General features: G+C 39.3%; 4 protein-coding genes and 1 non-coding gene across 8 annotated transcripts; 2 read left to right on the top strand and 3 right to left on the bottom strand.

Moving 5' to 3' along the window:
- Window positions 1-394: 394 nt before the first annotated feature.
- On the bottom strand, window positions 395-15,109 carry LOC116306514 (G protein-coupled receptor 143). 4 transcript variants are annotated; one of them, XM_089030349.1, is made up of 9 exons: window positions 14,817-15,109; window positions 13,490-13,605; window positions 12,804-12,895; window positions 11,996-12,091; window positions 11,276-11,382; window positions 10,502-10,610; window positions 9,816-9,942; window positions 8,420-8,753; window positions 395-1,792 (listed from the first exon to the last, which is right to left on the bottom strand). In XM_089030349.1, exons 1-8 carry the CDS (start codon window positions 15,052-15,054, stop codon window positions 8,436-8,438), a joined length of 1,203 nt encoding a protein of 400 aa, XP_088886475.1. In that variant the 5' UTR covers window positions 15,055-15,109; the 3' UTR covers window positions 395-1,792; window positions 8,420-8,435. The 4 variants fall into 4 exon arrangements, with proteins under 4 accessions (XP_088886475.1, XP_088886476.1, XP_031572455.1 ...); XM_089030350.1 differs by lacking the exon at window positions 395-1,792 and adding an exon at window positions 5,415-6,244; XM_031716595.2 differs by lacking the exon at window positions 395-1,792 and adding an exon at window positions 6,252-6,409.
- On the top strand, window positions 994-2,067 carry LOC148910809 (uncharacterized). Its single transcript, XM_089030357.1, has one exon. The coding sequence runs from the start codon at window positions 994-996 to the stop codon at window positions 1,948-1,950; it is 957 nt and encodes a 318-aa protein (XP_088886483.1). The 3' UTR covers window positions 1,951-2,067.
- Window positions 15,110-15,305: 196 nt separating the features above from the next.
- On the bottom strand, window positions 15,306-15,379 carry Trnar-ucu (transfer RNA arginine (anticodon UCU)). The gene has a single exon. It is a non-coding gene; the product is annotated as a tRNA-Arg (tRNA).
- A 2,048-nt stretch (window positions 15,380-17,427) lies between these two features.
- Window positions 17,428-24,828, top strand: LOC148910808 (uncharacterized). Its single transcript, XM_089030333.1, has 2 exons — window positions 17,428-24,656; window positions 24,725-24,828. Exon 1 carries the CDS (start codon window positions 17,428-17,430, stop codon window positions 24,406-24,408), a length of 6,981 nt encoding a protein of 2,326 aa, XP_088886459.1. The 3' UTR covers window positions 24,409-24,656; window positions 24,725-24,828.
- On the bottom strand, window positions 24,652-27,502 carry LOC116302834 (E3 ubiquitin-protein ligase TRIM71-like). The gene has a single exon (XM_031712221.2). The coding sequence runs from the start codon at window positions 27,500-27,502 to the stop codon at window positions 25,247-25,249; it is 2,256 nt and encodes a 751-aa protein (XP_031568081.1). The 3' UTR covers window positions 24,652-25,246.
- Between the last annotated feature and the right edge of the window lie 407 nt (window positions 27,503-27,909).

Genomic DNA, 27,909 nt, shown 5'->3' with positions numbered 1-27,909 from the left:
ACGGGTCAAAATCGAATGGATTCAATTAGCGAATAACGCGGGTCAAAATCGAATGGATTCAATTAGCGAAAAACATGTGTCAAAATCGAATGGGATTCAATTAGCGAATAACATGGGTCAAAATCGAATGTATCCAATTAGCGAATAAAACGGGTTAAAATCGAATAGATTCAATCAGCGAATAAAACGGGTTAAAATCGAATAGATTCAATCAGCGAATAACATAGGTCAAAATCGAATGGATTCAATCAGCGAATAGCTCGGGTTTAAATCGAATGGAGGGTCCCTATATATCGCCTTTTTAGTGGAAAACACTTTATCAAAGGATGTCCAGATCTTGCTAGTTAAACTGAGATTTCACGGACTCAGATGTATCATCAGATGACAGTGTTACTGCTATTTCTTCCAAGATGGTTTATTTGTATGCATTCCAAAACTCCTGTTTTAATTACATCAAAGTATTTATAAATGAGTTAAAGAGACAAATTACTGCAAATTATTTTGATTGTCCTAGTTACAAGAATATGTTCATGGTTTTCAATCTCTTTAAATCTATCTTCTGTCCAGACAAGGGCGTGAATCATTTGTTCTTGTTCTAGTAGTAGCTGGATAGGTGTAGAATAAGATTATATTACTTTGAAAGATTGAAAAGAATTAAATATATAGCAGCATTAGAATCAATACAGCTTTTACATGGAATGCTCTTTAATTAATATTTCTGTCAGGGGTTTCTTCAAAGTTATGAGCCCCGTCATGTAAACTTGGCTATTTGCTTTGTCATCGAATATATACGACCAAATACAGCAATTATCGAACACCGGGAAGGATATCGAACATAAGAAAAATTTGTCATCTCTTGTGATAAAAACGCGTTCCAGTAAACATTATTTAAAATACTGATATTATTTTTTTGAATTTTTAACAGGTGGATTTACAGTCTGTTTGGGGATTTCTGTTCAAATCTCTTTAGTTGTGTTCTATGTATGATACAAAATGAAGGCTGGCTGTAGTTACGACGAATTTCATCTTAAGCTACCAGATTACCGAATATCTGAATCTGTGGTATTCGCGACAACAGCCGTCTCAGCAACATTTTTGAACGCTCTTGTCCTCTACACGATCTGGAAGACTCCTGCTTTACACAAGCCTTCTTACATTCTGATAGCAAATCTTGCTCTTACGGACTTTATCTCGGGCGCCATTGTACAGCCGTTGGCCGTCGTTGAAAACATCAGAGTTCTATTGAATTTAAAAGATGTTTTCTGTGGCGTTTGGCTTGCTCTTAAAATGCTTGGATATTGGATGGGGGCAGAGTCTCTCTTGACTATAGCAATTATCGGTGTTGATCGTTTGTTGGCCATTCGATTGAAGAACATGTATCGAAGTGTTGTTACTTTCAAGCGTACTGCATTGGTTCTTCTAATTGGGTGGATAGCTACAGGTATCATAACTATTCCTGTTTTAGTTTTGGTCAGTCTCCCACTCCATATTCTTATTTTTTTGGCTTCATCTTATCAGGCATTGATGGTGACGACCGTAATCGCTTGTTATTCTATAGCGTTTTACTCCTTGAAAAAGTTATCTTCATCAGTGTCACCCAATTCTGCTCCCACAAATGAAACACCGCCTACAGAAAACCAGGCGTTCAATATCGAGAAATATCGAGGGACGTTCAATACAATGCTTCTTGTGGTTGTTTGTGTAATGCTCTTTTATATACCATACATCGTTTGCAGTATGTTAGTTGGTATATTTCTCAAAGATTCTCAAGGTTTTGGTCAAGATGAGTTATCTGTGGAAAGGTTTAAGATGATTAATCTGACTGAGTTAATGGTAGAAATTAATTCAATTGCCAATCCTTTGTTGTATCTATGGAGAATGAAAGATCTTCGCCATGCAGTTATTAATACACTGAAAAAGATCTTCAGAGTGCAGCTCAACCAACATTAGCGTTCATATAAGATGAACGATGGCTTGGATGGAACTTCAGAAAGTAATGTAAAAAAGAAACAGGAAACAAAGAGCAAAAAAAGAAAAAAGAGAAGAAGACGAAGAAGACGAAGAGGAAGAAGAGGAAGAAGAAGAAGAAGATAGAGGAGAAAAGAGAAGAAGAGAGAGAAGAGAAGAAGAAGAGATGAATAAGAAGAGAGAAGAGAGCAGGAAGAAAGAGGAGAAGAAGAGGAAGATAGAAGAGAAGAAGAAGAAGAAGAAGAAGAAGAAGAAGAAGAAGAAGAAGAAGAAGAAGAAGAAGAAGAAGAAGAAGAAGAGGAAGAAGAAGACGACGACGACGACGAAGAAGAAGAAGAGGAAGAAGAAGAGGAAGAAGAAGAGGAAGAAGAAGAGGAAGAAGAAGAGGAAGAAGAAGAGGAAGAAGAAGAGGAAGAAGAAGAACAACAACAACAACAAACAAACAAAAGAATCACCACTAAAAAATAAATGCTAAAATATCTAAAAGTAATCAATGTAGTAAGGTTATATAGACTTAATTCTGTATTCGAAACTTCTGCTAATTTTCCCCTGGTAATTTGTAGTGGGAGTAGTGTTCAATAATTGAGTTCTTATTTAATTTTATCTTAAAATCAAACAAAACAAACAAAAAAAAAAAAAAAAGGTTAAGTTTTAGAGGTTTACTTAAAGAGTTCCAGAGAGAAGCAGTCCAATATTAAAATGTCGTTTGGCTAGAGGAATTCTCAAACAGCGGAATGTTAAGCCTGTGGGAAGAGCGCGTCTCTACCGCTAACGCCGCCCCTAGTTACAAACAGCGATAACAAATATGGTGGTGCGCAACTAGACACGCATTTAAAAGTTAGACTAGTTAGTTAGATTAATAAATTTGCTTGCTGGCTAGGAGGCATTTCAACTCTTTTAGCGTAGGCGTGATGTGATCAAATTTGCGCTTGCCACTAACAATTCGAGCGGCTATTTTGGACGGCTTTGAGTTTAGATAAGTTGGTTTTAGACTGTTAGACAAAACTGACGAATAGTAGTAATACAGTTCACTAAAGGAATTATTTATAGTAACTAATAACTTGCTATCAAAGGCATGTTTAGCCCGGTTACTGATTTGGGCCTCAAGATTGGGGTCAAAAACAACACCCGGGTCCTTTACGAAGCGGGTATGTACAAGTTATTTTTCTAACGAAGATAAGGAGAAATTTGGAAGTTTACTTATGATATGGCGACTCCCAAAATCCATTAGTTTAGTTTTATCTGGATTAAGGAGTAGACAATTTCCAAAACACCAGTTGCGTATCATGAGTTAGTCATTGTTAATATTGTCCATTGCACTGGAAGAGAGTTAGCTAAACTATGGCAATTATTAAATCAAATTGCCCTTTGGCGAACTCGTGGATACTAGTTGCAATTGTCTTGAGCGACATCTATTGAGTAGATTCGTACCTTCGCAGTTAACATACAAGAGCATTGGTTCGCCTGTTTGTGATGTCCGACGATCAATCTACTTTTTATTCAGAACGAATTATTTGGATGACAAACCTAGCCGAACTTTCTTAAAAACTCTATGAATCTCGTTTTGAAATCCAATGAACATTTCTTTTTTCCATGCATCCAGCTCTAGCTACGAGTCTTCTGAAAAAATCTAAATATGTTGACGATTGTACATAAGCGTTTCTGTTTACTTTAACACATCAGCAAAAAAAGGTTTGACTCATTGGAATTTTAGTTTAGGCGTTAATCGTATTACTTTACTTCAACTTGCATCTTTCCTTGATTCTTTTGATATAAATATTCCGAATATAAAACTAAGTGTGAGTTTGCACATGTGCAGAGTGGGTCCACAGTGCTAAAAATATCCCACATGAAACATCAGCAGTTCAATTCGTCATATAAATAGCGAAAGTAGTCTATACTGAACGTTCGTAAATCACGACGCAAGACGATCGATAAACGTTTAATTATCGATCTGCTAACATCTTAGTGAGCGAGTGAGTAAAGTTTTCCCGCACAAGTACCTTACCTAATGTACGTTTCTTGACCTTAGGTATGGTAACTCGCTGACACCCAATTGTTTTAGAGTTAGTCGAGATTTTTGCTAGCAAGGGGGATTATGTAACGATGAGAGCTACAAGCTTCAAAGTATAATACTTTAATTCATTCAAAACAAAAACAAAAAACGTTTTTTATTTGATCATCAAGTATTCTTGAACTTGTTTTTTCGCTGTCTTGTTCTCTTTTGGCTTGCACACTCTTTATTTGCTCTTGCTGCCGCTTCATGTTTTGACTCCTCTCTCACGATTAACTCTTCAGGCGGCGAATGGCAGTGGCTGAATCTTTTTCAAGATAGTAGCCCAATAGACGAGAAGACGAAAGCACATAGTGAACATAGACATTTCCACCTCATGAACACGCAAATGATATGCGACATTTCATTCGGTTTCTCCAGACTGGATTCTTAGGTAGCACACATGATTCCCAAAGCTTTCCTTTGATGGCACCAAACAGGCCTGGGATGGCGCTTGATTTCCCGCCAAACTTATTTCTTTTGGCGGACAAAGGAAATGCAAATATCCCACCTCAGACACGTTGTATTCGTAACCAAACACAAAGAAGAAAAGCTAGACGCTGTAACCAAGAACTTAGCTTTAGAGAAAATTGAACATGTTTTTAAAAAGATTATAATATTATTCCTGAAATAAGGCGGCATCCAAGGTGGTTATTACCTACTGTTACAGAGTTGTACACCTTCTTAACCGAAAAACGTATTTCTTTGTTTGAGCAGCTAGCATGAACGAAAAATTAATAAGAGAAATGTTGTGGGAAAACTTTGTTATGACTACTTCAATCAAAAAGTAAAAAAGTGAAGCCCTTTGTGTGGTTGTCGACTCATTGTTATATAATCCGCCTTGCTAGCAAAAATCTCGACTAACTCTAAAACCATAGGGTGTCAACGACTTACCATACTTAAGGTCAAGAAATGTACATTAGCATGTGTAAGGTACTTGCACGGAAAAAGTGAGTGAGCGAGTAATTGAACGAGTGACACATTTGCATATTCAGACCCATCACAATAACTCGTTTCTTGACGCTTCGCGTATCCACGAGTTAAAAACGTTTTCAGATAAGAAAGATGATAAAAGGGCGACTTTTTTGTGGCGGACTTGAAGACAGCATTTTGGGATAGCAATCATTTAGACGGACATATTGGCTGTTTTATGAATATTTCCATCAATTATTTTTAGGAGATATATTTTTATGAATCTTTGCATCTATTGGTTGGTATATGGGAGTCAAAGACAAAGCTCGAAGCATATATTGGTATCACCAGTGTACCCTTTCGTTTTGTTTACATGTTGGACGAATCTTGAATAATGATAATTCAATTTAAAGCGGTTCTACAGTGTGCCTCTCCTTAAACAGAATTCCAATTAAAAAAATACCCCACCTCACTACACATCTGCTTGTAAACTAAACATTTATATTATTATTTTTCAAGGAAATATTTTTCGAAGAGTGAAAGCGTCTTGAACTAGTCAAAGTACCAAGAGAAACATCGCCGTGCTCAGGGTACCCAGATCAATTTTAACAGGTGGATTTACAGTCTGTTTGGGGATTTCCATTCAAATCTCTTTACTTGTGTTCTATATACTGTACAAAATGAACGCTCGCTGCGGTTACGACTTGTTTGATCTTAAGCTACCAGATTACCGAATACCTTTATCTGTGGTATTCGCGACAAATTCCGTCTCAGCAACATTTTTGAACGCTCTTGTCCTCTACACGATCTGGAGGACTCCTTCTTTACACAAACCTTCGTACATTCTGATAGCAAATCTTGCTCTCACGGACTTTATCTCGGGCGCCATTGTACAGCCGTTGGCCGTCGTCGAAAACATCACAATTCTAATGAATTTAAAGGAGGTTTTCTGTAGCGTTTGGCTTGCTCTTAAAGTACTTGGGTACTGGATGGGAGCAAAGTCTCTCTTGACTATAGCAATTATCGGTGTTGATCGTTTGTTGGCCATTCGATTGAAGAACATGTATCGAAGTGTTGTTACTTTCAAGCGTACTGCATTGGTTCTTCTAATAGGGTGGATAGCTACAGGTATTATAGCAATTCCAGGTTTAGTTTTCATCAGTCTCCCACTTCATATTCTTATATTTTTGGCTTCATCTTATCAGGCATTGATGGTGACAACCGTAATCGCTTGTTATTCTATAGCGTTTTACTCCTTGAAAAAGTTATCTTCATCAGTGTCACCCAACACTGCTCCAAATGAAACACCACCTACAGAAAACCAGGCGTTCAATATCGAGAAATATCGAGGGACGTTCAATACAATGCTTCTTGTGGTTGTTTGTGTAATGCTCTTTTATATACCATACATCGTTTCTAGTATGTACTCTGGTATATCTCTCAAAGATTCTCATGATTCTGGTCAACATGAGTTATCTGTGGAAAGGTTTAAGATGATTTATCTGACCGAGTTAATAATCGAAATTAATTCAATTGCCAATCCTTTGTTGTATCTATGGAGAATGAAAGATCTCAGTTCGCAATGCAGTTGTTAATACACTGAACAAGTTATTCAGAGTGCAGCAAAACCAACATTAGCGTTCATATAAGATGAATGATGGCTTGCATGGAACTTTAAAAAAGTATAAGGTAAAAAAGAAACAGGAAACAAAGAGCAAAAAAAAAAAAAAGATCTTCGCAATGCAGCTGTTAATACACTGAACAAGTTCTTCAGAGTGCAGCACAACCAACATTAGCGTTCATATAAGATGAAAGATGGCTTGCATGGAAATTCAGAAAGTAATGTAAAAAAGAAACAGGAAACAAGTTCTGAACAAGTTCTTCAGAGTGCAGCACAATCAACTTTAGCAGCACAACTAAACAGCGGTTCTACAGGGTGGCTATCGTTGAACAGAGTTCGAATTAAAATTCCTACCCCACCTCACGACAGATTTGCTTGGGAACTAAACATTTATATTACCCTATATTAAAGAAATCATAAAATAAGCACCGCAAAACTTGGTTTTTAACGCAATGAAATTAAGCAATGGGTACATTTATAGGACAAGATGAATATATGTGAATTAAAAAAGTCCTTTCACTGGATGTGAACTAAAAGGTCCTTTCACTAGATGTGAGCTAAAAGGTCCTTTCACTGGATGTGAACTAAAAGGTCCTTTCACTGGATGTGAACTAAAAGGTCCTTTCACTGGATGTGAACTAAGAGGTCCTTTCACTAGATGTGAACTAAAAGGTCCTTTCACTGGATGTGAACTAAAAGGTCCTTTCACTGGATGTGAACTAAGAGGTCCTTTCACTAGATGTGAACTAAAAGGTCCTTTCACTAGATGTGAACTAAAAGGTCCTTTCACTGGATGTGAACTAAAAGGTCCTTTCACTAGATGTTAACTAAAAGGTCCTTTCACTGGATGTAAACTAAAAGGTCTTTTCACTGGATGTAAACTAAAAGGTCCTTTCACTAGATGTGAACTAAAAGGTCCTTTCACTGGATGTGAACTAAAAGGCTCTTTCACTGGATGTTAACTAAAAGGCCCTTTCACTGGATGTGAACTAAAAGGTCCTTTCACTGGAGGTGAACTAAAAGGTCCTTTCACTGGATGTTAACTAAAAGGTCCTTTCACTGGATGTGAACTAAAAGGTCCTTTCACTGGATGTGAACTAAAAGGCCCTTTCACTGTATGTGAACTAAAAGGTCCTTTCACTGGATGTGAACTAAAAAAAGTCCTTTCACTTTGAAATATTACTGAGTTAATGAGAAGAAGGGGAAGATGGAACAAGGACAAGAACCAGGAAAAGGAAAGACACAAAGAGGCATAAAATGAAGGAAAGAGAGAAAGTACCATGGATATATATCACTTCACTTTGCACTTGGTCAATCTTTTTTTTTTCAACTCAAGTTTAACTATTTGAAAATATACACCAATTTTTCCTATGCTACTCTGTTACATCCATGGAGCTTGATAAGCTTGATCATGCGATAGCTTAGCTTCAAATAGAATCTTTAAGGCCCCACTGAGGGATCCAATGACCAAGTATCCCATTGTTTTCCCCATAAAGCTAGATATTTTTATTTGATCAATATCAAGCAAACTACGACAATCATTGCCCGAGTTTCGAGTTCTCTGGGTTAGCCTCGAGCTTATGTAGCATACATGTGTGCACGTGTTCCAGTGAAGGCCTTCCGAAGTGTTTGTGCTGTAGAAGTAGTGCAACCTTTTCTTTACTGTTGGTATTTGTGAAATGTTAACACTGAAACGAGTCGAACCCTGAGCACATAATTGCGTAAGCAAAAAAATAGAGCGGTATTTTAGAAAATCGAAAAATAAAGTCTATTACTGAGCAGACCAAATGCTAACGAAGTGCTAACTGGCAGGGGTAATTCTTAGAGCATGATGGTCATGAACGCGATATTGCAACGAGTTCTACCTTCTTTTATTTCCTGTTAAGTAATCCTTGGTTCCCCTAGCAACCGTGGAATATACGTTTTCTTGGCCTCAAAGAACGGTGACGTCTTACCCTCGGAGTGGGCTATATTTCGAGATTCATTGTCAGCTTGACGAAGTAACGGACTGCGTTCAAGAACCTCTTGGCTGTTGATGAGGAAACTCTCACTTGGATCGGATCTCGTCTCGGGCCAGATAAATGATGTGTACGCTGCATATGTTGATGGTCGACAACAGTTTCGACAGCAACTCATCATTTCCCTCGCTTGTCCGTAGACAATACAATTGAGAAACCCTTGTAGAGGGTTGACAATGGCCTAGAAATGGTATTCCTGAGTGTTAGAAGAGTAAGACAATGATGCTGTGTAATTTAGGGCTATATTCAGGCAATCTTGATTTTTTTCAATCGGCATAATATATGGTCTTGTAATCCAGCTGAGTTGATTGCGTTCCCCTTATGGAATTATGGGTAAACTATTTTTGGTTAGCATTTTTTCCGAGCAGGGACTGTTAAAGTTAATTTCTCTTGTCTATTGATATAGAAATCAACCATGAGTTCGGCAGAGCGTTTACGATCAATTTAAAGAATGAAGAATTAATATTTGATTGGTTTTGTTCACAGAATCATGGGAAATGCTAATCAAAATACGATGTTGAATCCTCAATTCTGATTGGTTGACCTTCAGTTTGTTCTGAAGGTGAACTCAGCTGGATTCATATTATCTAATATCAGTAATGTGTGTGTAAATAAACAAAAGTTATTAAGTTTTAAAGCGTACTTTGTAATAGACTTTGAAAATCTCACAATTACGGCGGACTCGTTCATTCTTGTACACAGACCCTACTCATTTCACATAAGATCTTACGAATTGGCTAATAGACCCCTTGTACTGAGTCCCGAGAGGAATTGTTCTGGGGGACAAAACAATAGATTTTTTGGAACAAGAAAAGACGGCCTATTGTTTTGTCCCCCAGAACAATTCCTCTCGGGACTCAGTGCAAGGGGTCTATAAGTGCATCTTGGTTCTAGAGTCTAACCGTTCTACTCTTGGTTACCCAGACCCCTCTCGCTCAAACCCTTGTCGTAGAATGGAGCCTGGAATAATCCTTTATTTCTAAAAGGGCATTTAACTAGATTTGATTGATCATTGATGACGCCAAGTGACGCAAGATGTCTTAGCTATTTTCGTCTCCGACGAGCCAAATCATGCTGATTGCCCGTTGAAGACGCCAGTGACGTAAATCAAGGCTAAAGACTAGGAACCAGAAACGGAAGAAGCTTAAACCCCATTGATTTTCAGTCTTTTCCTCTCAAATGACAAACAAAGGAATCCCAAAAGGAAACAGTGAGAATTGTGTATACACGAATCTAAACCTACCTCTACAATCCATATGGGGAAGTGCAGTTTGAAATGTTGTGAAGTACCATTTTCCTTTACATACTGATCTTTTTGTTGCAACACAATGGAAAAGTCAATGAATCCATCCACTACATTAGTTATCCAACTGGGAAAACAAGGTAAGACGTGTACTCAAAAAGTGTGCGACTCGCCTAACCGCCTCAACGTATTGTTTTTGTGGCTACGGCCTCGTAGAGGCTAAGCCACCCTGTCGTCGAGTTGTGCAAGTCCGTAACACCAAAGGAAGCCCAACACACGTGAATAAAATGGTGAAAATAAACCAGTGCAAAAAAACAAACAAACAAACAAACGAACAAAACAAAACAGAAATTTTCCAGTGTTTCTACAGAAGAAATACAGACTTTCATTGAGATAGCCTGCGTGCAGACCAAATTTAACTCTCATTAAGACGGTTTGCGAATTATTCATGTCCTTATCCCCAGTCGAGTTGCACGATTATATATAACAGGCTCTGATTGGCTGCTTTGCCACTCTAACCAAATCAGAAGGTATGTAATAATGACATCTAAGCCACCCACCCCTTGATAGGATAAATCTTTCATAGTGCTAAGTTCACAAAAACGGGGATTGGCTGAAGGCTTTCGGCCAATCAGAAGCGAGATAGAGAGTACAATTCATAATAATAAGATCCACTGTTCGCTTACCAAATCATAAAAACAGATACAATCAGCAGAAACTTCTTTTTGACAGCAAACAAGAGTTCTCGTTCAGCGTTGGTATAACAGCCATGAGCAGTCATGATGTTCTTCCGAACTATAATAACAAAGAAACATGTTTTGTTACTTTTGCTAAATGATGCTATCAAATAATCAATTGTCCCTTTTCGAGTCCCAAATTACCGCTGTGTTTCTTGATTACAGACTCATTTGCTCAGGCTAAGCCTCGAATCAGTGTCTAATTACTCGCAAATACCAACGGTAAAGTAAAGAATGCACAAGTTCAACAATACGAACACTTTGAAAATTGACGGACCTTGACTGGAAAACGTGGATATTCTTCACAAAATCGAGGCTTAGCCTGAGTAAATGAGTCTGTAATCAAGAAACACAGCAGTAATTTGGAACTCGAAAAGTGTCTATTGACTGTGCATGCCACGTCCTTTTTGTTTTCTTATTGTATGGTACTGTATTGAAACAATGTGTGATATTATGCAAAGCATATCTTGCCCACAGTTATTATTATTCTTAAGAAAATAGTCATAGACGTTTTCTTATGAGCGCGTAACATACGTCCTTAATGACTTACGAGACATATAGGGTAACACGTCCTACTAATGGCTTCCCATAACGATGGTTATCGCACAAGTGGGAAACGTACGGTACTGACTTACAGCAAGTACTAGGTACGACATGCTGTAACATCGAAATGGCTTCCCATAACAATGGTTATCGTATGAGAAGAAAAAATACTAAACTTACGTTTCAAAACAGCCAGGATATAAATAATGGGAAGTAAGATAACCACACAGACAAGCGGAATGAAACACACCATGTAATGTAATATTTCTTGATCTTTTATAGAACAACTAAGAAGAAAAATTCATGTATATTAGGATCTTAAAGATGTCGAAACCACTTGGCTGGAACAGTAGGATTTGGTTTTGATATCAAGTTTTTTAAAAATGATATAATTTGAGATGCCTTCAAGAATGACCCACTATGGTCTGGGCAGAGATATTTCCTGTAACTACACAATATACCCTCCTCAGACCCTCCCCACCCGTTGGAAATTCCAATCCCCTTCCATGGGGGAGGTATGGATATTTTCTGGTACTACACAATATACCCTCCTCAGACCCTCCCCACCCCTTGGAAATTCCAATCCCCCTCCCTCACTTAATATTGCAAAGAAGGTGAGTAATTTGGTAAAAGACCATGCCTGATATGAGACCGTATCAGCACTTCTCATCTGCTCCTGCTGAGTACGATAGGGTTTAGAGAGAAATTGAGCATTTCTTTGCAGAATTAAATGATAAACAACTTATCATCAGGCTAAGCATCTGATACGGCTTTGCATTTTTAATTGTCACTTGTATTTTGGCTCGCATAAGGCTCGCCAAAATACTCTGTGACTCCTAAAAATACACAGCCATATCAGATGCTTAGCCGACTGATAACCCCTATGTATGAAGTACTTACAATCCTATTGATTTGTAAAGGTTTGCATATTGGCCAACAACAACTAACCAGACAGGAGCTAACCAGAAACAGATCAGGTATCCTCTTGTTCTCAGGCTGAAAAAGAGAATTTTTATCGGAATGTTATAATTTCATAAAACATTATCAGATTTGTTACGATGATGCTGATAATGATTAGAAGACATTGATGATGATGATGACGACAATGATGGTGCGGTGATGATGTGATGGTGAAGATGACAATGATAATGATAACAATGATGATGTGATGATGATGTGATGGTGATGGTGATGATGGTGAAGATGACAATGATAATGATAATGATGACGATGTTGTGATGGTGATGTGATGATGATGTGATGGTGATGGTGATGATGGTGAAGATGACAATGATAATGATAATGATGACGATGTTGTGATGGTGATGTGATGATGATGTGATGGTGATGGTGATGATGGTGAAGATGACAATGATAATGATAATGATGACGATGTTGTGATGGTGATGTGATGATGATGTGATGATGATGATGGTGAAGATGACAATGATAATGATAATGATGCCAATGATGTGAAGGTGATGTGATGATGATGATGGTGGTGAAGATGACAATGATAATAATAATGATGACGATGATGTTGTGATGGTGAATTTTGTGATGATGATGATGGTGATAATGATGACACTACTGTAATATTGTTTTTCTTGATGACAGTTATATACAAATTACATACACCAATGAAATTTTACAACTAATAAAATGTACATTTTCAACAATGCTTAAGTATTTTATGTCAGCTAATTACCTTTTATCTTTGTTATAAACTTGTAGACATATATCCAAGGCATATGCCAGGGTCCACATGTAGGAAGATATATAGGCAAACATGGTGAAACTCTAGGAAGAGAAATCAGTCTCTTAAGTCTTTCCCTTGATTTGAAGAATTTTTATAAGGGTTCTCTGGTTTTCTCCCTTAACTTAAAAAAAAACATATTAAATGCAAATTCCATCTGAGCGTAAGCTATATATGCCCTTAATTTTACTGATATCAGCTCAGAGGCGGTTCAGGGTATCGATAAGACTGAAGGTCTTTAAATTTCTAACAGTTGCTTTCTAACAGTTTAAATTTTTTGCATAGTCATCTGTTTCCTGTTCGCTGATTTTACAGTCAACGTTTGAAATTTGAATACTTTACCATACGCATCAGAGGGTCTCGTTAAATTGCTTATTTTTTGGAATGTTAATCACAGACAAATAAACTGTTCCATAAACAATGTATAAATAAGCTTGATTGTTTTTCTTTTGAAGAAAAAAAAAGACGGTTTGAGTTTAATACCAGAAGTCAGAATAAGTGGAGTCAATGTGCATATACCTGTCGACCTAGAATCTGGGTCTTCTGGTTTGTATGTTACCAGAGCCTACGATTTTTTGGTGAGAAGGGTCTGGGTACAAGAATGGGAGATAACACAGAGCATGACAAGGTGTTCATACCTCTATGGGAACAGCTATGTATTTGTACCACTTTTCCTTTGGTATATTTTTATCTAACTTTGGGTTATGATAAGGTGGAGACACAGTCATCAGTAGAATAGACATCAAAATGACACCTGGGGATAAAAAATATGGTAATAAGAAACCATTAATTAATAAATGAATCAATGATTTATTTCAACTTTAACACCCCCTCGGGCCCCTCCCCAAATATATATAATATATGTATATAGGCCACTTAAGTAAGATATATTCTTCATTAAAGTCTGTCTGATGATCACGTAAGCATGAAACTCAGAGTACTTAACAGCTAAAGAGATGACTTGTATTTGATCTACCTTAACAATGTATATATAATATATATAAACTTGAATATAGATGGTAGATCAACAATGAACTTCCAGTATATGTATATAATATGAAAAGGGAGATGCAACAAGAATTTATCTTACAGCGGATTACGGTCAAGTATTTAATGGAAACATTTTGCACATTTGTTTTGGCTGTTTGAACATGTCATTGTTAGGTTGAATTTTGACCTTTGTTAAGAAGTGGAGACAATGACTTACAACTGAACTCCCTTCTCTGAACTTCACGTGAGAACGTGTGTAATTAGAAGCGAAAAATCGTCAACAAGACATTCAAACAGTTAAAACAAATTTGCAAAAGGTTTCCATTAAACACTTAACCACAATCCACTATATCGAATGTGTAGACTGTTGTTTGCTAAAGATTTATGATGATCGGAGCTTGTGTCAGCTTTCAACCAGAACCCTTTAAAACTAATGTATCACAAACCACAAACTCTGCAATTTTGTTCTTTCTCTGACCCCCCTACCCCTTTGGAAATTCCAAATTCCCCTGGGGATGGGAGGGTATGGATAATTTCTGAAACTACACATTTATGAAAGCTGTGTTTGGCTTGCAGCTATGCCATTTCATTGTTACACAAATCATTTACACAGTTGTTGATGTGAATCGCTTCCATGTTTCCATGAGAATAAAAGGACAAAAGACATGACATGGCCGCCATGTCAGCTGACATGACAAAAAGTCACCAAAACCAAATCGTTTGTCAAAATCAACCAAAATGGCGGCTAAGACGTCAAAGCTTCATATTCAGTATACTTTACTTTGTAATTACAATTATGTAATAAAGCTGATAAAAAAATCTTAAGTTAATTACATGTATCTGTACTTGGTCAAACTTTGTTTTAGCTTGATTTCCGGTTTTAAGCCAAATCAAGCTTTTGTATATAATAAAATAAAACGACATTAATCTAAATAGATAGTAAAACTTAGAAGAAATATAAGTATCAATACTCACCAATACATGTAAAAAGGTCAGCTAGCGCTAAACAGAATACTATGACAGGATTTGAAGAAGGCTTCCTTCTGCTATCAAAGTCTTTTAGTTGTCGAGACCAGAATCGAAGCTGGACAAATGCGCCGTAAGCAGACAATGTTGCTGTTGTTATACACACAGAACTGAAAATTGTACGTTCATTTATATCTATATCATTTTTTGAGATGCAATAGACTGATCTAAAGCGAAGAAAAGCCATGTTTTTAGACGAAACAGTTCGGTGTGCAGCACCTTCTAATCTTTGCACAGCAAGGTGGAATTTAGCAAGGGGATTGGGACGAGGGTTTCTAGGAAATCATAACGTTTTATTTTATTTTTATTTTATTATTGTCAATAACAGTATTTTGTTCGCAAAGAACAATAATTTATAACTCTAATAAACAGAAGTTAATAAAAAGTATGAATAAGTAAGGAAGCGCGAGTGCCTTTTTTTGCAGGAGAAAAATAAAACATCCCCGGTGGGACTCGAACCCACAACCTTTGAATTAGAAGTCCAACGCGCTAATCCATTGCGCCACGGGGATTGACTTGGATATTTTGAGATTAAATATTAATTAAATACCAAGTACAGTTACTCGGGCAGTCGTTTATTTTTTTACTCGGTTTTAAAAATCTAAAAGTCAGGATATTCTAAAAAATTTCATTTTTCTTGACCAAGATCTTTTAGCTTAGTTCCAGTTGCATTGTTTTGTAGAAAGCATTTTGACACCCACTCATCTGGAAACAAAACAAACAAACAACAACAACAACAACAAAAACAACAAACAAACAGAAAAAAACAAAAAACAAAGACAAAAACGAAAAAAACCAGCGCGGTCGTTTTTTCCCAATGTTTTCAATTGTTTTCTCTCTCTCGTAAGCGACCACTCCCAATGATCATTTAACTCATATGACAGGATTTTTTAATACAATTTATTATGTCAAATCAAACATCAGTATGCGGAGCTTAGTTCGCTTAGAGCTCTTCAAGTTGTTTAACAGACATTCAGACATTTCATCTGCACTTTTTGCCCAGCTATCGCATACTTCTTCAGAGTGTTTTACACAAATATATATGTATCAAATATAGCAAAATAACACCATATAAGGCATGATGGACAAATGAAGCTAGACCACAATGCACCACGTTCGCTATATGAGAAAAGGCCCAGAAGGTGGCGTCATTTTACTACCATGCTCTACCAAAATGCCTCCCAAATTCATTTATTTTGTTTCTTTAGTATAAGATTTTACCTAGTGTTTTAGAACTGGCACATTTTGTTTAACATCCGAAAAGTGCAGACACGGGGTGCAACATTGAACGCAACAGGACTGTTCCGTATGCAGCGTGCGTCTACCACTGAAAGTTGTTTCACCCAGCATTTCATGCAACAAATCTGAAGTTGAATCGCGCTCTACTCTTGCAACATTGCACGCAACAAATTTCATCGTGTAAACTTGGCTGCTCAACATTTTGAAATTTCCAGCCAATCATCTTGTACCAAATTTATATTCGCTGACCAAATTTCTTAGCATAGCAGGTTGATACAAGCGATGTTGCGTGATTTTGTTGCAACGTGTGTCACCCCGATTCAAATTTTTTGGGAGCAATGTTGCACCGTGTGTCCCCAACGTAAGTCGACTTTTCATCAAAAATAATGTTTAGACTCATTTTATGTAAAAAATAAACTGATCAAATCATTCAAGACTGAGTTGAAACGATTATCTCAATTGAATACAACCCTCAGTTTTTAGCATTATACCCCTTTAGTCTACTTGCTGCGTGCAAATATAACCCCTGATGATGGAAACAAAATAGAATCTCACGATGTTAATCGATTTTTTTAAATTTTTGACCGACCCCCATGTTTCAAGGTAAAGCTATACCATTAAATCACATGTTTTTTCAAACCCTTGATTCCGCCATTTTGTTACGACTAACTATTTAAAGTGCCTATCACCCTTCTGACAATATTCAAAGTATTGATTCTACATGGGGTAAGATGTGGAAAAGCCCGAAAAAATTTCATAGTTTGAGTGCGGCTTCTTGAAATTATAAAGGTTTTTCCATGCCATATGCTAATGTTGTGACGTATGAGGAATAATCATTTAATATACAAAACCTTACTGGCACGGATAAATTAAATTTGAAATACGTCATTGTTTTGCCCATTGTAAGATATGGTCAGCGGTAACATAGTTCGCCATGCGCAAGAACGTAACAAGAACGTAACAAGAACGTAGCAAGGACGTTAGAGGATCTAAAGTCATTATTGTAGGCCAAACTTGAGGTAAATTCCGGTTTTCTTACGTTCAGATTTGTAAGTCTTATGTTAAGAATATAACTTTCTCGTTGTAGAACCGTACAATAGCGTATAAACCATACAAAGGTCATAAACTGTACAAAGTCTTCGATGACGAGATGTAATGAGAGTCGTTACGAATTAAATGAAAACTGAGTTACGCGTGTCTAAGTCTGGTCCCTACATCAAGTTCTCAAGTCGTCCAAAGTTAAGGTAAAAGGCAAATGGAAAACTAGTGATAAAGAGCTGAAAATTGTTACGTTACGACGAATGGAAATTACTGAGTTGACATGTCAACTGAAACAAACGAAGATGAGTCTGAAAACCCGATAAGCGAAGTATGTGGAAATGTTAACGCTAGCATATCAAAAATTAATGTCAATGTTTATGGTTCGCCGACTACAACTGGAATTTCAGGAAGTTATGAATTCCCTGCTATGGCAATTTCAACATGTAATGTTCCTGTTAATGGTTTGTCAAGAGCCGAAGGTCGACCGCTTAATGTTTATGTTAGTTCAGAGACCACAGGAACTCCATCTAGCGAATTTCACCCGCCGACCACAGGAATACCGCCAACCGATGTTCATTGGTGTACCACAGGAATCCCATCACACAGTTTCTACGAATCAACAGGAAATTCATGGAACAATCTTCATGGGCCGTTGAACACAGGGATTCCAATTAATGTTCATGATATTTATGGATTATCAAAGACACTTATGCTACCACCAAGACTGAGGACTACGAACATACCGTATGACGACGTGGAAGGAGTACTTTCAGAGAAACTGACAAGCTTCAAAAGATCCTATAGTAGTTACAAAGGACACTTGACAAGAATTTATAACGAAATCGACCGAGCAATTAAACTATCAGACAAACACTTAGTTGAAGAAAAGAGGAACACAATGGAATCTACCTTCAAAGAACTGACAAGGATTTATGACAAAATGATGCAGCTAATGGATTTGCACGAAAGAGAGACCTTCACCAAAGAACACACCAACGAGATTCAACGGAGAGGTGCGTGTTTACTGAAGTGTGGACAATGGCTGACGACTGTTAATGACCAAGCTTCGAAAGCTACCGTGCCAGCCGCGACAAGAGATTTAACAACGACGACGGTAGTGCCATCACCTCACATGTTTAAACACTTCGCTTCCGTCAATTTAACCGAAGAAGGCGACAGATGGAGCCGCAAGTCTTACAGTAGAATGTCGTCAAAGTCCAGTCGATCTTCAACACGCAGTCGCGCATCTACAAAGGCTAAGTTGGAGAAGGCACGTCTACGATTGCAGCGGCTGGATGAGAGGAAGGAGCTAGAGAAGAAACTAGAAGAACACCGACTTCGAACAGAAATCGAAGAGGCTGAGATAGACATGCGGGTGGTGGACGAAATAGATAGTGATGGATCGCAAAACGAATTTCTCGACCTACCAATACAAAGTGACGGTGAGAAAATAGTCAAAATACTCGATTATCTCGAAGAATGTTCTCAGTCATCTAAAGTTCAACATACGGATGTGAGCCCTGACGTAAAACACGTAGATGTAAGGCTCGAAGTTGAGCATATGGACGTAAAGCCCGAAGTTAAGCACGTGGATGTAAGCCCCAAAGTTAAGTACGCGGATGTAAAGCGCGAGGTTGAGCACGTGAATGTAAACCCCGAAGTTAAGTACGTGGATGTGAAACCCGTAGTTAAGCACGTAGACGTAAAGACCGAAGTTAAGTTCGGGGATGTAAGCCCCGAAGTTAAGCACGAGGATGTAAACCCCGAAGTTAAGCACGTGGATGTGAACCCCGAAGGTAAGCACGTGGATGTAAAGCCTAAAGTTCAACACGCGAATGTAAAGTCTGAAGCTAAGTACGTTGACGTAAACCCTGAAATTAAGCGCGTAGATGTGAAACCTGAGGTAAAGCACGTGGAAGTGAAGCCTGAAGCTAAACACGTTGATGTAAACCCCAAAGTTAAGTTAGAAGATGTAGAGCGAGAAGTTAATGAGTCGCACGTGTATAGCGAAGACGGCGATCAATCCTTTAGATCAGATGAGAGTCACAAAGGCCAAGTGTTCAGCAATGAAACTGATTATGATTTTCTTCAAGATCGAACAGACGGCGACATTCGGTCGGCACACACCACGAACACTTCTACAGTTTTTAACGTTTTACGAAAACAACAAGAGACAATGGATGAAGTTGTCAGGACATTGAGCATGCCCAAGAGAGGATACATGTCATTCGATGGAGATCCACTGATGTTCCCATTGTTCATCAAAAACTTTGAGATAAACATCGAAGGAAGAGAGACACATGACAGTGATCGACTAAGCTACTTAATTCAATTCTGCAAGGGCAAAGCTAGAGAATCGATTGAACATTGTGTGATGATGCCACCAAGTGAAGGTTACTGTAAAGCAAAGGATATCTTAAAGAAGAACTTTGGTCGAACTCATGTTGTATCGAAAGCATTTCTAGACAAAGTCGTTAAAGGATCATGCATCAAAATAACGGAAAGTGAAAGGTTATCACAGCTCTCTCGCGATATGGAGACCTGTCTACTGGGATCGAGTGAGCTCGGACTTGAATCAAGCTTGAATTCTTTGGACACTCTAGGAAAGGTCGTAAATCGTCTACCAATTACGTTGAAGGCAAAGTGGGCTGAAAGGGCCAGTCAAATTTATGATCAAGGACTAACTCCCACGTTTTTACATCTAGCGAAGTTCATCGAGCAACGAGCTACCGTAGCAAACACTTACTTTGGTCAATTGATTCAAGATAACAGAGCTGACAGAGACGTGAAGATAAAAACTAGAGCCTATGGTGGTCCAGCTGCTAAGGTGACTACGCTCGCTACGACGTCAAACAAGAATCACTCCGAAGAAAAGGCCTCACAAATCAAAACCTGGCGACCCCACTGTCCTCTATGCGGCAAGGAACATTATCTCGATCAGTGTGAAAGTTTTCGTGAAAAGACGGGAAAGCAACGTATGGACGTGACGTCGGAACGGGAACTCTGTCGGAAGTGTCTTAAAGGGGGTCACGTGGCGAAGAACTGCAGAAAAACGAGAGCATGCAACGAAGGAGGATGTAAAGGTAACCATCACCCTTTACTTCACACAGCTCTGGTGAATGAACAACGACCACGTAGTCAACCAAGCCTTTCTAGTGATAAAATAGTACCACGTGAAGAAACAAAGAGTGAGACGGACAACAGTTCTGCAACAACCAAGTCACCAAGCACGGTTCACTCTAGGACTGCGAATGTAGCCCACAATAACGCATTAAGGACTGACTCACGTCTGGTGAGTTTGAAGGTTATCCCTGTTAAAGTAAAGGCTCCCAACGGCGATCGAGAGGTAGAAACGTATGCTTTCTTGGACGACGGATCCGATACGTCAATGTGCCTGCAAAGTCTTGCTGATGATCTTGGAATAAAAGGAGAGCCGGTGCGGTTCATTCTGTCTACTATGACGGGTGATCAAGAAAACAACGGAAGACAGCTAAGTTTAGACGTCACTGGAGTGTCAACTGAAAAGGGTGTACGAATAATGAACGTCTGGACGACCAACCGACTGCCTATCACTGAAGAGAACGTTGTTGTCAAACAGGATGTCAGTGAGATGAATCACATGAAGGACATTGACTTGCCAGAGTTAATAGACAAGAAGATAACATTGCTAATCGGTAGTGACGTGCCCGAAGCGTTATGTCCTTTGGAAGTTAGAAGTGGAAAGAAGGGAGAGCCCTTTGCACTGCGAACGTTATTAGGATGGACGGTGACTGGACCATTGAGAAAGGGAAGCAGGCAAAGAGCAAGTATGAACTACATCCATGTTGATCAATCGATAGGATGTAATGAATCGGAACCAGTCTTAACGAACATACACGACGACTTTGTGCGCATGTATAATTCCGAGTTCTCTGAATGCACTGCGGAAGTTCGAGAGTGCCTCTCAGTAGAAGACCAACGTGCCAAGAAGATAATGGACAAAACGGTAGAATTCGTTAATGGACACTACCAAATAGGATTGCCGTGGAAGTACGAGCGACCACAGTTATCAGACAACAAGTCAATGGCAGAAACACGACTCATGTTACTAAAGAAACGTCTTTTAAAAGACCACAAGCTGTTAACGAAATATACGGAAACCATGGAACAGTATATATCGCGAGGTCACGCAGAGAAAGTGCAAGCAAGCGATCACAAGGAACAAAGTAACCGAACAAGTCCCCGGTGGTACCTACCTCACCATCCCGTGATGCACCAACAAAAGCCCGAAAAGGTCAGAGTTGTCTATGATTGTGCGGCATCTTACAACGGAACATCGTTAAACGAGCAGCTGCTGCAAGGTCCGGATAATACGAACTCGTTGGTTGGAGTGTTACTACGTTTCCGAAAGGAACGTGTGGCATTCTTATCAGACGTCGAGCAGATGTTTCATCAAGTTTATGTACAACCAAGTGACCGGAACGCGTTGCGTTTCTTATGGTGGCCAAATGGAGATCTTCAAGGCGAGCCTGAGGAGTATAACATGAACGTTCACTTGTTTGGGGCGACGTCGTCACCAAGCGTCTGCTCTTACGCACTCCACAAGGCAGCGGAAGATAGTAGAGAAGAATACAGTGTCCAGACGATCGAAACAATCAACAACAGCTTTTACGTGGATGACTGCCTCAAATCGGTTGCAAATGTAAATGAAGCAATTTCACTTGTCAAAGAACTTACCTCTTTACTAGCAAAACGAGGTTTTAGGCTCACCAAGTGGGTTTCCAATGAAAGAGAAGTTCTATCAGCAGTACCGTCTATGGAAAGAGCAAGGTCAGTCAGTCTCGATATGGAAAAGTTGCCTGTCGAAAGAGCTTTAGGCGTTCAATGGGACGTTGAAAGAGACATGCTAGGATTCCGTCAAGGAAAGGAAACGAGCAGCACAAGAAGAGGTATCTTGTCATTCGTCGCATCTATTTACGACCCGCTAGGTTTAGCGGCACCATTTGTTCTCCCCGCGAAGATGATGTTACAACAGCTGTGTCGCCTCAATCACGACTGGGATGCAAGCCTATCAGAAGGATGTCTTAAGAAGTGGGCAGAAATCAAGAAAACGGTCGAGAAACTGATGGAAGTACAAATTCCACGCTGTTACAAGTCACCAACCTTGAAAGAGATACGACGTGCAGAACTACATCACTTTGCCGACGCTTCTGCAGAAGGTTATGGCACAGCGTCGTATATCCGCTTGGTCGACATCGAAGACAATGTTCATTGTACCCTGATCATGGGAAAGTCAAGAGTGGCTCCCTTAAAAACAATAACTATACCAAGACTAGAATTGTCAGCGGCGACCCTGGCAGTAAAGGTCAACAAGCAGATACGCCAAGAGCTACAAATGCCAATACACCGTGTTGTATTTTGGACAGACTCTGTTATCGTTATCGGATATATTCGAAATGTATCCAAGCGTTTTCATACATTTGTAGCTAACAGGCTACAAATAATCCACGATGCATCTTCTCCAGAACAATGGCGTCATGTACCGACGGAAAGTAACCCTGCTGATCTCTCTTCAAGAGGCATTAAAGTCAACGACGAAAAGGAGATGTGCAAATGGTTCAATGGTCCAGAGTTTTTACAAAGGGAAGAAGATTACTGGCCGTCATCGCCAGACAACGAGCAAGAGATAGGAGACGAGGATGCTGAAGTAAAGGGAAGCAAAGCACAAATGTACGCTCAAGTCAAAGCGAATGTTGATGTCAAGAATGTTACCACTTCCTTAGATGAGCTTCTGCATCGTTGGTCAAGTTGGTACCGACTATGTAAAATGGTTGCATGGCTCCTACGCTACAAGCGATATCTGATGTGGCACTTCAACAAGACAAAACATCCTGCAGTATCTTCAGAACCATTAAAGGTGAATGAAATGTCGGAAGCAGAAGTTGAGGTGATCAAGCTAGTGCAGAAAGAGGCCTTTCCATCAGCACCAACCAAGATGCGTACTAAACATGGAGCAAAGATCGTACATGATCGTCTTCAAAACCTGAGCCCGATTACAGAGAATGGAGTCTTACGAGTAGGTGGTCGTTTGACAAACGCCCCACTAGACGAAACCCACAAGCACCAAGCTATATTACCCTCCAGTCATCATGTAACGAGTATGATTATCAGACATTACCACAAGCATAATGGCCATACTGGTCGTAACCAAACGTTGGCGGCGATACGGAAGAAGTTTTGGATAATAAAGGGACCATCTACTGTCCGGCGAGTTTTGAACTCATGTGTACCGTGCCGTCGTCAAAGTCAGCAAACTCCAACACAGATAATGGCACCGTTGCCGAAAGCTCGAGTGACCCCTGGTAGACCGCCATTTACATCAACCGGTGTAGATTACTTCGGTCCATTACACGTCAAATACAGACGCGGGACTGCTAAGCGGTATGGATGTATCTTTACCTGTTTGAGTGTACGCGCTGTGCACATAGAAGTTTCCTCCGATCTGACGTCGGACTCATTCATCCAAGCAGTATGCAGATTTGTTAGCAGACGAGGCGCACCTATTGAACTGTACAGTGACAACGGGAGCAACTTCCGAGGAGCCGAGTCGGAGATCAAAGAAGCCCTGAAACAATGGAACCAAGAGAAGATACGCGAAAGATTGAGAGAGAAAGAAATCCAATGGTATTTCAACGCACCATCCGCTAGTCATACTGGAGGCGTTTGGGAACGGATGATCCGTTCAACCAGAAGAATTCTTAGAGCCACAGTCGGAAATCAACTACTTGATGACGAAACGCTGTCGACGACACTGTGTGAAGTCGAGAAGATCATAAACGATCGCCCGCTAACAGCCGTCTCAAATGACCCTAAGGACATGGAGGTATTGACGCCAAACAGCCTTTTGCTTCTCAGACCGAACTCATGTGCTACGCCATGCCCGAACGACGATAACATCGCGGCAAGGGAAAGATGGAAGCTGGCCCAAAGTTTAGCAGATTCGTTTTGGAAGCGCTGGGTAGCCGAATACCTTCCAACGCTGCAGGAAAGGCAGAAATGGCTCAAGAAACAGAAGAACGTGTTGAAAGGTGATCTGGTAATGATCAAAGACGACAGCCTTCAACGAGGACAATGGCCCCTAGGACGCATTATGGAGACATATCCTGATAACCTAGGAGTAGTACGAAGAGTTTTGGTGCGTACCGCCAAAGGAAGCTACGAAAGAGATATCAGGAAGCTGAGCCTATTGGAACAACAGGAGGATTCTGATGATACCCCATGAAATAACAAGCGTGAATACACGTACTAGGAAAAAAAAAAAATTAAGATAGTTAAGTTACTGTTATATAAGTATCATAAGTACCGTTTTTTTTTGGTAAGGTAAAAAGGGTCAATGCCCTTTTGGGGGGCGGTGTAAGATATGGTCAGCGGTAACATAGTTCGCCATGCGCAAGAACGTAACAAGAACGTAACAAGAACGTAGCAAGGACGTTAGAGGATCTAAAGTCATTATTGTAGGCCAAACTTGAGGTAAATTCCGGTTTTCTTACGTTCAGATTTGTAAGTCTTATGTTAAGAATATAACTTTCTCGTTGTAGAACCGTACAATAGCGTATAAACCATACAAAGGTCATAAACTGTACAAAGTCTTCGATGACGAGATGTAATGAGAGTCGTTACGAATTAAATGAAAACTGAGTTACGCGTGTCTAAGTCTGGTCCCTACACCCATTGCTCTTATAGAAATTATTGCAAGCTATTTTTCACATAGAAGCCGGTGTTTCGAACTACAAGGAACAACAATAACCATAAATGCCTCCTCATACGTCACAACATTAGCATATGGCATGGAAAAACCTTCATAACTACGAGAAGCTGCACTCAAACTATGAATTTTTTTCAGGTTATTCGACATCTTACCCCATGTAGAATCAATACTGTAAATATTGTCAGAAGGGTGATAGGCACTTTAAAAAATGATTTTTCGTTTGTTTGTTAAGTTCATTGACGATTATTCAACAGCTCACTCAGGTTTTCTTTGTCTCCAATCACATGCCAGGACTGATAGCATGTCTATTTTCTCAGTTGACGACAAGAGAATCACAAGCAACTCAGTTTTCTCAATGCCATAGTTGTACTTGTTTACTACCACACTGCAGCACAAACACTCGACCATCATTTGTAGCTACCAAGTCTACTGGACAATACATCTGACCAACACCTGAACCATGGCTACCAAATGACTTTATAAACTGACCTTCTTGTGTGAAAAGTTGAACACGATGATTATTCATATCACAGACAAGAATCATGTCTGGACCATAAACAGCCAGTCCACCGACACTATCGAACTGGCCATCCTTCTTCCCCTTTTCACCAAAGCTGTACAAGAGGACTCCATTTGAATCAAAAACATGAACACAGCTTTTGTTCAAATAAGATACGAAGTACTTGCCGTTTCCATAGGTGATGTACCGAGGCTGTTCATTATTGTCAGGCGTATCAAACTCATGAACTAAATCTCCTTGTTTACTGAACACCTTGATGCTTGGTTTGATGCCAATTATTTCATTTCCTTCGCAGCACACTGCGATATTTTTATCATCGTTAACGCACATTCCACTCGGTAAAAACCATTTGTCAGGTCTGTAGAGAGTTTGTACGTAAGTACCGTTATTGTCAAATTCTTGTATTCTGCCTTTACTCTCTGGCTGGTCAGCAACAAAGATTCTATCTTCAATAATGACAATTCCATTTGGTTTGAATAGCTTTCCTTCTCCCATCCATTTCTTGCCAAACTCCCTCAAAAAGTTCCCAGTAAGGTTGAATATTTGAACACGGTTATTACCTCCATCCGATACAGCTATCTCTTCATTTTCTTTTAGTGCTATTGACCTTGGATAGTGTAGCTGTCCCTGCCCATGTCCCTCTTCGCCAAATTTTTTCACGTAAGTAAAATCTAGTGAATATGCATTATGAGGTGAGTCTTTGATGGGACTGCCTGCAATATTCACCAGTATTTCGTACCTTCCCACTTTCTCTGCTTTATAACTCACACGGTATTTTCCAGTTTGCTCTTCAGACACTTTCTTTTCCACCTCGTTGCCTTCCACATCTTTGATTCTAACATCGATAGACTCGATTCTTGTGGGACATACTTTTCCATCTGCATTTCTCGTGATGATGTTAAACTCGTTCACAAAGCCGCACCTTACATCTTGCAATGACTCAATTGTACACTGTGTTGGGGCCGTCACGGTTACCACAATATAACCAATGTCTTGAAACAACTTCTTGACTTGAGGACTTGTCACGTAACGCACCGTCGCGTTACGTTGGATTGGTTTGTTACATAAAATTGAAGGTGTCTCCAATAACGTCTGACTTCTGTGCTGTAGTACTTCCTTACTTTCAATAATCTCTAGGCTCAGACTTCGTTCGGCTATGATTTTAGAGTAAAGCTCAAACTCTTGTGTCTTTAGTAATTCTTCGTTGACATCCCTTTGTTCATCATCGTTCGCTAGCTTTTGATCCTCTAAAAGATCATCTAAGGCCTGACAAATTGTGCTCTCGTGATCCTCTGCCATCTTAAAAATAGCTTGCACAGTGTCGTGAACCTCTTTTTTTGCGACTTCAATTTCGCATTGAATTCTCTCCAAATTTGTCTTAGATTGTTCTAATTCTTCGTTATATTTTTCTCTCAGCTGTTTGACTTGATTCGTGTCTACTTGTAGGGCTCGCTTGAATTCCTCAGAAGCTTCCTCTAGGATCTGCATACGATGGTTTTGATGATACAAGATAGCACATTTTTGACATACACTTTGTTTACAACTATCTTCTTGGCAGAAGTATTCCAGCTTATTTTTCTCGTGGGACTTTTCTTTGCACAACATTTCATTCTTGACGAAACTGTAGACACTTTCTTGTCCGAAGTCATCAAGCATTGTTGGTTGGTGATCTTTGCGAAGTTGCTTGATTGCTTTGTGGAGTGTGACGCATTCTTCACATATCAAACCATCACACTGAGGACAAAATGCCACCAAGGATTCCGGCTTGCTACAACTTTCACACTCAGTCAACCCTTTCTGCAATGGAAAGGACTCGTTTTTCATATTCTGGAGTAGTCGTAGCAGAGCGTTGTCGTAGAATGACGAAGGTAGCTTTGATGCATCACCATCTTGCACGTATATCCTCGCCTTGCAAATAGGACATTCAAAATGTTGGGTTTCCCCACTCTCTAGGACCAGAGTAATACATTTTAAGCAGAATTTGTGCAAACATGGAAGAATCTTTGGATCTGTGAACAATTCTTCACAAGTAAAACACGTTAATTCTTTCTCTATTTTCTCTATATGAGGTTTTAGTATGCTCCGCATGGTATCAGACATACTCAGAGAGCTAGCGGTGCGTGTAAATCGCCTGCGTGCATCGACATGTACATACCAAATTAACCCGACTGTTTTTTTCCCCCAAGAATAATATAAATAGACACATCACGAGATCAAGATCACCATCAGGGTTAGCTATGCCAAAAGAGTTTTGAAGTTGTGACCTATTTCCGGGTTAAACTTTGCACAAAAACCGCTAAATAAAGTGAAAAAAGTTCAACTTCTATCAATTGAAATCAAATAGCTAATTTTGGAGGACACTTACGACAAATACTGGGGACACAAAAGAAAAAAGCAAATCTGCGAAGATAAAGGAGACGACGGAAACGGTACTCCATCACAAAATTAAAGCTAACAAATCAATCGTATATATAATAAATTGCTTTTAAAGTTTT

This window comes from Actinia tenebrosa, unplaced genomic scaffold (assembly GCF_029948245.1).
Source record: "Actinia tenebrosa isolate PJP-AT-01 unplaced genomic scaffold, QUT_ActTen_1.0 PGA_scaffold15__27_contigs__length_11533743, whole genome shotgun sequence".
NCBI classification, from domain to species: Eukaryota; Metazoa; Cnidaria; class Anthozoa; order Actiniaria; family Actiniidae; genus Actinia; species Actinia tenebrosa.
Note: the sequence above shows the minus strand (reverse complement) of the source record. Positions and strands in the feature narration are given on the sequence as shown.

Bases quoted from the DNA above. Each gene is read 5' to 3' on its own strand.
- LOC148910809 (XM_089030357.1), top strand. From the start codon at position 994: ATGAAGGCTGGCTGTAGTTACGACGAATTTCATCTTAAGCTACCAGAT.
- LOC116302834 (XM_031712221.2), bottom strand. From the start codon at position 27,502: ATGCGGAGCATACTAAAACCTCATATAGAGAAAATAGAGAAAGAATTA.
- LOC148910808 (XM_089030333.1), top strand. From the start codon at position 17,428: ATGTCAACTGAAACAAACGAAGATGAGTCTGAAAACCCGATAAGCGAA.
- LOC116306514 (XM_089030349.1), bottom strand. From the start codon at position 15,054: ATGGCTTTTCTTCGCTTTAGATCAGTCTATTGCATCTCAAAAAATGAT. The intron at 12,092-12,803 runs GTAATTAGCTGA...TCTCTTTTTCAG, and splicing joins GTTTATAACAAAGATAAAAG to CCTGAGAACAAGAGGATACC. The intron at 9,943-10,501 runs GTAAGCGAACAG...TTGTTTTCCCAG, and splicing joins GTATCTGTTTTTATGATTTG to TTGGATAACTAATGTAGTGG.